Raw genomic sequence first — 9,713 nt, 5'->3', positions numbered from 1 at the left:
GTGTGTGTGTGTGTGTGTGTGTGTGTGTGTGTGTGTGTGTGTGTGTGAGAGAGGGAGAGACAGACAGGAGCCCTGCTCATGCCAGATAGACATTAGTGTGTGACAGAGAAACATGTGAGGAAGACTGACACTGAAAAAGATTGAGGGAAAGAAAGAAAGAAATGAGTCAAAGAACATGGAAGTGACAAGAGGGAGAATTCAAGAGAGGGGGAGAGAGACTGAGAGAAAGACATGGAGAAATATAGGGGGGGAAAGAGGGAGGGCTGCTGGCACCAGCCTACTCAGGGCCAGATGTTTTGCGGCTAAAAAACTAGAGATGAATCAAAGCCATGTGAAGAGATTTATTAGGTTCCCATAGGAGCCCAGGCAGTATTACATGTAGGCCGCTCTGTTTACAGTGGCAAGAACCCCTAAACCACCCATCAACTACACTACTGGCTTGGCTGGGAATGTGAAGACTTTATATTTGGACTTATATAGGCTTTTGTCTTTATTCCTTTTCTCTCAGTGAATGTGCTGGAGGAGTTGGAAGAGAAACACAAGGCTGTTTAGTCTGAGTGCGTGAGCCAGAGTAGTCCGCTGTAGCGCTGCCCAGTACAGTAGCACCCTCTGAATGTCTTTATTTGGCATCTGTTTCCCTCGATTTAGACTTGATTTCAGATGCATTTCGCCTACTCTGTCTGCTTCTCGTATTGAAGTGTGACACAGAGACCGTAGTAGAGCTTGCTGCCTAATATTTCCGCATTGACAACAGTGTAAAAGCCCCCCCCCCCCCCAGTATGATCTTTAGAATTAATCTCTTATGGATCCAATCTAATGCTGTCCATTTCAATAATATCGGTGATGGAACGCATGCAGTGCCCTCTTGTGTTAATGGCTGCAGCAGTAATGGATCCACACTGTATTGCTGCTAAGAGCTGACTGAATAATCTGCCCCTGCTGTGGCTGGAAAGACTGAGCCAGCTGTTTAATGATGTCAGCGTGCTTGAGGGGAAACGAACACACACCGGACGGACGGACATACTTAGGCACACACACACACACTCTAGGACAGACGGACTTGGACGCGCACGCGGCAAACGAAATGCATCCGTCATCGGCCGAACAGCTGAACTGACTTCACGGGAAGGAAACGCAGCCGCGATCGCATGCAGCATACCGATTCATAGTGAGGAAAGACAGCTATGTGGACGACTCTTACTCTGAAATGGATGGGCCTGCCTTTGGAGTGTATTGTTGTGACAGTCCAGTTGTGAGGAGGTGTGACTGACAATTAACCGTTCTTTTTCTCCTCTCTCCCCGTGCAGATCGATGCCTTGAGTAAGAGAAGTAAAGAAGCAGAGGCCGCCTTCTTGAACGTGTACAAGAAAATAATCGATGTCCCAGGTAAGACTACGTCTCGTGTCTGTGTTTTGTCTAAACACCTCCCGAGTCCAAAAAAAAGTGATCAGGAGACCCCCCCCCCCCCCATCCATGTAGACAGCACCAACAGGGGAAGAGAAAAAGCATGACACCGTCCCTCTGGTGCTTCTTCACTGTGCATCCAGGCGTGTGCGACACCTTAATATGTCCCCACAAGCTCTCATCCCCACCGGTGAAGCCTTTTAGAGGGTCTCAACAGAAGGTGCGTCCTGATGCGGATGACAAGCCACGATTGGCTGCTGCGAAGTGCGCACATGAGCAGTCGCGTTCAGCCCGCCGAGGAGGGACACGCGGCGCAGAGTGTTAGAGAACACACACACACACACACACACACACACAGCCACGGAGCTACCGGTTGGAGATTTCCAGCTGTATGGGGGCCCTGGAGGGGCCGCGTATGTAGGAACGAGAGAGGAGTCGAGTTCATGTATAGCGTAAGGAGGTCATCGTATTCCCACATGGATAGACCTACAGTAATATCTTTGGATTGTACTGCTCCCAATAAGTCAGCGCCAGCTCTGACGGGGCTATTCTTAACTTGCAGCGAGACAATGATGTAATGCCTGATGCACACACACACGCACAGACACAGACCAGCCTGACTAATGCTGCAGTCTTGAAAGAGGAAACAGTGTGTTTTTGTTCTGTCTTCTATCAGCTGAAGGCCTGGTTAGTCAGCCCAGTGTGCTCTGCTTTAGATTAAAGGTGTCTGGCGAGAGCGCTCAGCACCAGTGGCCCACAAGTCAAACTGCTTTTAACAGGCTGTACAGTTGATTTTGGAGGGGGGGCGGGCGCGCGATGCGAAGGACGAAGGTTTGATAAGGGGGAGAGAGAAAGTTGATTTTCAAGGGCGCCGCGGCAGATATGAGTCCAAATTCAGGGCATACAGTTAAGTTCCTTAGTGTTTGTTTGTACTTGTGTGTGTTTGCATGAGCCTATGAAGTAGTGCACAATATCTCTGTCTGTGTGTGTGTGTGTGTGTGTGTGTGTGTGTGTGTGTGTGTGTGTGTCGGAGCTTAGCCCTGCATGGTGTGTCACCTTGACAGCACAAAATCAGCATGAAATTCCCCAATCGTTCTCTGCTGATCTCTCATTAGCATAGTTAAGATATCTAACTGCGTCAGACATGAGACACACACACACACACAGACACAGCCCTTACCCCCAGCTGTAAGCTGTCAGTTCCTCTTATCTGTACAACGCACACACATAAACACACACAAACATGCAAACTGCTCTTTTAGCTGGCATGCTGATGAGCGTCGCCTGCGTCTCTTGGCTGCCTGTCACCAGTCTGCCACCCATGAGCACCAATCAGATGTGATTGGCCTGACTGACAGGGCTCTCTTCATCACACTGACAGTTAACCCTGCTGTGTGTTCACAGAGATGTTGGTGAAATGCCTCCAGAAAGTTGTCTTTCTTCCTTCTGTCTCTTGTTTCTTTTAATCTCTTATTTACCTTGCCTATTTCACGGCTCCACTTTGTCCATCTGTCTGCTCCCATGTTTCTCTCTTTTTTTTTTTTCATGCTTTCAAGCTGCATCATAGTGAACACTTTAACTGATCATAGCCCAGTAATCTTTGTTGTTAATGCGAGTTATCCTGTTATATTACTGGGTCAGTAGCTGACTCATTATTCCCCCCCCCCCCCCCCCCCCCATACAAAACCAAAGTTTATCTCACACAACGACAATAGTCTCTGTTGATACAAAGGCTGATAGTGTATCATTCAATAACCTTTATGGATAAACACAACATGCGAAACTAACGATGACCTTTTCAGTGTTGTGTGTTGTTAACTGTTGCAGCCAGAGCTCTGCTCTTTTCTTCTCCTTCTAATCAGTGAAGTGCGTTAACATGTATTTGCAGCGGTCCTATGCTGAATTTATTAGGTCAATATCGATGTTTGAGATAAATTGAATTCCAATAACAATATATTGATCAATATTTAAATTTGGCAGTTAGAGTTTCAGGATGAAGACGTATCCGGGATAGGATATTTACAGTCGAACAATAAACATCATTTATACATATTAACCTCGAATAAAACGCATATATTGAACTTTAAATGGTTGAGAAAAATTAAATCCAAAGATACCAAAAAATGCATCTTTGCATTTACTGCACTGTAGTTTATTTTTGCACATCTGTTGAAATATACACAGATATTTCATTAGACTGATGATCCAGTATCAAGTGATAATATTAGTTCTAAAATGACTTGACGCACTGTGTCACAATATTGCTATTAATTGTGATATTTCCTTGGTCCTTGCTGGAACCAGTAATCCTCCACAGGGAGATCAAAGGTCAGGGTTGGCTCCAGAACAGTTCTCCTGGAGCCGCGAGAGATTTATTGCCTTGCTCAAGGACACTTCACCAGTTATTCCTAGCTCGCTACCCCACCTTGCCGCCCTTGATTGTGTAATCTGCTTTGTAGCGTGTTAACATGGTGCGTTTTGTCTCTGCCAGATCCTGTACCTGTGTTGGAGCTGGCTCAGCAGCTGCAGCTGAAGCTCCAGAGGATGCACGACATTGAGACAGAGAACACCAAACTTCGCGAGACACTGGAGGACTACAACAAAGAGTTTGCAGAGGTCAAAAACCAAGGTTAGAGACGGGATACATGCAGGGCCACACGATTTGGGATTTGGATGTAGGGCGCACAATTAATCATAGATGAGCACATCACAAACTTTCATTTATACCTATGATTAGCATTTCTGTAGTTTGGCTGTGTTTTATTGTGTCTATTACATCTCCGGTACTGCCATGACCAATTACAACCATTGAATGTGCAGCGTGAACCCAAAACAAAAGTAGGCTGCACCACTGAGAATGAGAAGACATCATACGCATATTGGTGTTAGAATGGCGACCTTAACATCTGGTCAAGGGACTGCAGACTTTTGGCTGACACCGGCACATTTACAGTGGTGTTGATCGATGTGCATTGTCCTTTTAAAAATAGATAAAAGAAGAAAAGTATATAGACCTGGACTGAAAGTGAAAAGAATTGCAAAACAGTTTTTGTAATCCTGGAAGGTAGTCTTACCATTGTCGGCATGTGGACAAACTTTTAAGAGCAGATATAAGGTCAAAGAAACATGCCGGTATTTAGAGGCCCTTTTTCTAAGGAAGAGGCCACATTTGAACATATTTAATGCCTTATAAATTTCACAAACACAAAAAAATGTACAAGGTTTTACATTTTCAAATAGGTTTTCAGGGGGAAAAAAACACGAGGCACAGTTTCATGAATAAAAAACGACCGGCTACCTCGGGGTAAAGAAAGATGGAAAAACTGACGGAGGCAGGGAGATGAGTGAGAAGCGGCAATAAAAGTGGTGTAATTTCAGTCGAAAAGGAGGAGTGAGCGAGCGAGCGGGGAATGTTTTGGAATCCCCCTTTTCGTCAGTGAGAGTTAATTGGAACAGCTCGATAGCGGCAGGGTTCCATTCTGCCATTGATTTTCCTGTTCCCTCATCCTTTATCCCTCCTTCCCGCCTCAATAGATGGGGGATATTTAAACCCCAAAACACACTGTGGAACTCCCACTCCTGTTAAACGCACACGCGGACTTGCCCGCACACACACACCCATACAAAAGAGTGCAGGGGCCATTGATCCCCGCAACCTAAATGTTTAAAGTTCAGTTAAGCAGTTAAGGGGTAAGAGGGCTCTGAGGGGACTCTCCTCTATTGATTATGTGTCAGAGCAGTGAGACTGGAGTTTAAATCACACACACACGCACACAGAGTGCTAAGAGCCCTCAGTCAAAGGCAGCAAGCAGCAATGCCCTTTATCATTGTCTCACTCACTTATATCTTTCTCAGAGAAACACTCTCTCTCTCTCACACACACACACACACACACACACACACACACACACACACAGGGAGGCCTATTTATTACCCCAGTTATGTGTTAGATTTATTTCAGGCGGCCCCCATACACAGCTCAGCCGTCTGCAGGTTATGGGGTTTCAGCACTAATGCAGTCCTAATGAATACAGCATATCTACTGTTAGAGACCGGTGAATATTCTATACCAGTCATGGATGTGAAGATTAGGCAGGAGCCATAGGGGCCCAGGCCCTCGTCTGTGCCGACAGAGGAAGAATGCGGGGTATGAAGCGCGGTTCCTTAAGCAAAGGTCAAAAGGATTATCGTCATCGCCGCCATTTATCACGCATAGGAAACCACTAGAGTCTGTTGGTCCATATAGTTTGCAAATTGCCCATATTTGACCTGTTCCTTCCTCTTCTCTCAACGCCTGACTTTCTGCTCTTACCTCCTCCAGAGGTGACCATCAAGGCCTTGAAGGAAAAGATCCGAGAGTACGAGCAGTCTCTGAAGAATCAAGCTGAGAACCTGGCCCAAGAGAAGCAGCTCCAGCTTCACAACGACTATGCAGAGAAGGAGAGGTACAGCTTTGTGTGTGTGTGTGTGTGTGTGTGTGTGTGTGTGTGTGTGTGTGTGTATGCGCTACAGCAGAGGTGTTTCAAGCCATTTAGCCATTTCAAACCTTTGGGTCATTGAGCCCTCAGACTGAACTACTATGATCCTAATCTTTGAATGATAGATTTAAGATGTCTGCCTCTATTCAGCACAGCTATTCACAACTTAATTATATCTTCTGAGCTAGTCCTTGTTATTTTTTTCACAGTTATCAGTTCAATCAACGAATTGCTGCTTATTGCTTCCCCGGCATTGCCTTTCCTTTAACAGGAGAATGCAGGACTGGAAAATATATAAAAGACAAAGCCAGCATTTTTGTCATGTGGGTGCTTGCCTTTCTTGTCTTGATGGGAATCAACACCCCAGAGTCCTATTTTTTGTCCTTACCACTGTATCTTTCAGCGTTTTTTGTTCAGAATAATTGCCACCACAGACATCTACTGTGTCTGAAAATATATATACGACGACTAAATGAAACCCAGAAAATTACTATATAATGTCAAAAATTATGCTTCAATGCCACTTTATTTCGATACAAAGTAATTCATTTTGATTTAATAGGTTACTTCCTTTCCAAACCTATTTTCAAGGCATTTGTGACGCGTGTGTGGTTTTCAGATACACAGGAAGCCTGTGGCAGTAATAAATGAGCTCAAAATTGCTGCCAGATATTTAAGGAAAATACAAAACCAATGCTGAGTGCTGAATTGATCTATTAACTCTTGCAAAGACTAGAATGAGTCACTCTGATACTGTCCTTTCCCAGGACAGAGCCCGTTCAGCACAAAGATGCAGGCAGGGATCCTATTGTTTCATTTAAAAACAGTCCTGGTCTATGAATTGATCAGTCCACCTTAAACGTAGTTATCTTGGATAACTATGTGCACCTATTTTAAATTGAAGGGATGAATAAAGTTGTGAAAGAGAAATGATGAGCATTCATACAAATAGCTAGCGCAGCCTCGGGGCTTAAAGAGACAGCACACTTTCACTGAGGGTGAGCAGACGCTAAAAACTGTGAAGGATGTATCAAATCCGAAAATGTTTCTTAAATACCAAAACCTTAAAACCAATAGAAAAGTCAATACAGTCAGTGATGGACAAGCAGGTTAATGTGCAGTTATTAGTGTTTCACCACGCTCCACCATGCAGAAATAATAATGATATATTAACAGCTGTATTACTAAGAAACAAAAAATACTGATACTGTCTGTTTGCAATCCATTTTCATCAACTGTACGTGCATATATATGTGTGTGTGTGTGTGTGTGTGTGTGTGTGTGTGTATGTGTGTGTATATATATGTGTGTATGTATGTATGTATGTGTATATATATATATATGTATGTATGTATGTATGTATGTGTGTATATATATATATATATATGTATGTGTGTATGTATATATGTTATCTAAAGGTCTGATATCATTGTCACAGTTTTTCTCCAAAATATTTCTCAGCAGTTTAGATTACTTACTTTCAGTTGCATCATATTCTCCTTTTTAAAGTACGAAGCACTGCCAACAAATGCTACTGATTTGTTCTTTCACACTCCGTACATTCATTCATACCCTTAAGAGGAAAGTCTCTCGCCCACTTGAAGCTGATTCATAAGATCCCTGTTTATTAAATGTCCGTTACAGAGCTCATATTTCCCCTCGTGTCAATCATCTTGTTTGCCGCGAACCCGCTTTAAAGCTCATCGCCTCTTTCAAGACGTACAGCAGAAGATCAATTGTCCGACTGTATTTCCTTTACGTCAGTGTTTTATAGGCCCCTTCCTGTCTGCAGAGGGCCAACTTCCTGTGTCTGAGAGCGGCAGCAAATGGATGGCACCTCTGATGCAGTTCATCCTGCAAGGAGGGAGGGAGGGAGAGGGAGAGAGAGAGAGAGAGAGATGAAAGGATGAAGTAGAGGGCAGAAAAATAGAGATGACAGGAGAGACAGATTGGCGGAGAAGGGGGGCATCAAAGAGTGCCATAAAGACTGTCTTTGTGCTAGATTATTGATGTTTTTACACGCAGTGGCAATTTCTCAGCAGAGCCCAACTTTTTAAATGCTAAGAATGAATCTATTTTATCCTTGTGGTTTCTGACGCCACCTCTCCCCCTCTCTTGCTCAACCCTCGCTCTCTCTCTCTCTCTCTCTCTCCCCCCCCCCCCCCCCCCCTCCCGGGTGCAGTGTGCCCCAGTGGCCAGACATTCCTGCCTAATAGGGCTGCTTAATGAGGAGTGGGTTGTGTCGGGAGGATTTTAGTGGGGAAAACACTTCAGAAATGGTGGGAAAATAGAGAATAGTTCAAGTTGCAACAAAGTGTGAGCCCAAGATTTACTGACTCAGTGTCTCTATCTGTGACTTTCTACTTTCTTTTTCTTCCCTTCTGTCTGGCTCTTTAGGAAGCTCCAGGAGAGCCAGGACTCCATGTCCTCAAGGCTGGAAGAGGCCGAACACAAGGCCCAGTCCCTACAGACAGGTACCAGTCTGCTCGGTCTTCACAGACCCGTGTACAGTTTCAACCAGCCCAGATAAAATGGCTACCGCAGTGCTGGCTTTGAATCCTCTGAAAAGTTACATCCCCAGTGAAGTTTAACACTTAATCTGCTTCATCTGGTCTGGTTGGGTGTGGTTTTATCAGATTGACAGTGGCCTAGCAACATAAGAAAACAACACGGGCAACACCACAAATACAGAAATCGCTGTCGTGAAATAACCACACTGTTTTTCTTTGTGTGTAAAACTTGTAGTAGAAATATGTTTTCAGGGCCTTTTTAAAAAGTATTGTTCATACTTGGATACAAGCTCTTCATTTGAAAGCTAACTTGTAAGAGGGGAATTCACAATTGACTCTTTTATTGTGTTTTACAGCACTTGAAACAACTCAGGCCGAACTCTTCGATTTGAAGACCAAGTATGACGAGGAATCTACAGCAAAGTACGTGTCCTGGTGATCTCTCTCTGTGTGTGTGTGTGTGTGTGTGTGTGTGTGTGTGTGTGTGTTTGTGTTTGTGTTTGTGACTTCTTCCCCCTCTGGCTCCTCCCTAGTCTGTTCCTGACATAATCATCCTGTTTAGTGAATCTCCTTGCCTGGAAACCCCCCCCCCCCCCTTCTCTCCCGAACAGCTGGATTGTCTCCCGCAACGCTCAGCGGCCTCCATATCCCAGCATTACCCACGCACTGTAAATACTGACGGGGATTGTAATGCATTGTGCAGCCACGGCAAGCACCGAAATAGAGATTTTTTTTTTTTTTTTAAGCGCTCTCTGATTCATCAGGGTTAGTGATGTAGAAGAGAGGCTGACGAAGGGTCACTGAGGTCTCTGACTAAAAGCCACACAGGCTTCTAAAAAGACCCGTAAGATAAGGTGGCTTCAATTACTTGAGCTGTGGGTTTCTATCATTATCGATCTGATAGCAGTGGCGAGGATGAGAACAGAAGCTTTTCCATGTCAGCACTCCTCACTGTAAAGTGGCACTTTATGACATTCCCACTCTGTGTTCCCTCAGGGGTTGGTACGAGACCCCAAAGCAGCATTCACAAAGTTTCAAATCCTAAGAAGAGCAACAAAGCCTCTCATGGTGTTTGATCGCACTTTCCTTGAAACATTAACTCTTTCTTTAAATCCAGGGCAGTTTATAAAATAGTCAAGGGCGTCCTGCGTGCGCCCTGCACACAAAGTACGGCAGAGAATCAACTTGGCTTTTAAGGCCCCCCCCCCCCACACCCCATTTGCCATGCCCCGAACTCAGTGTCTCTCCATTAACAGAGTTGTTAAATTGATTGGCTGTTAAAAACAGATCAATCCCCCTTCTTCTCTTCCTCACAATACCC

The 9,713-nt window shown here is 44.6% G+C and overlaps 1 protein-coding gene across 6 annotated transcripts in view; it reads left to right on the top strand.

Moving 5' to 3' along the window:
* cux1b (cut-like homeobox 1b) overlaps positions 1-9,713 on the top strand; it is a 57,392-nt gene that overhangs the window by 23,907 nt on the left and 23,772 nt on the right. For all 6 annotated transcript variants that reach the window (XM_031860552.1, XM_031860551.1, XM_031860548.1 and 3 more), the window contains exons 4-8: positions 1,308-1,386; positions 3,896-4,033; positions 5,726-5,849; positions 8,280-8,356; positions 8,749-8,815. In XM_031860552.1, the coding sequence (XP_031716412.1) occupies positions 1,308-1,386; positions 3,896-4,033; positions 5,726-5,849; positions 8,280-8,356; positions 8,749-8,815 (485 nt within the window). The remainder of the gene's footprint in view (positions 1-1,307; positions 1,387-3,895; positions 4,034-5,725; positions 5,850-8,279; positions 8,357-8,748; positions 8,816-9,713) is intronic.

Source organism: Anarrhichthys ocellatus, unplaced genomic scaffold (assembly GCF_004355925.1).
Source record: "Anarrhichthys ocellatus isolate YVR2014 unplaced genomic scaffold, GSC_Weel_1.0 scaffold24, whole genome shotgun sequence".
Lineage (NCBI taxonomy): Eukaryota > Metazoa > Chordata > Actinopteri > Perciformes > Anarhichadidae > Anarrhichthys > Anarrhichthys ocellatus.
This window is presented reverse-complemented; position numbering and strand designations above follow the sequence as displayed.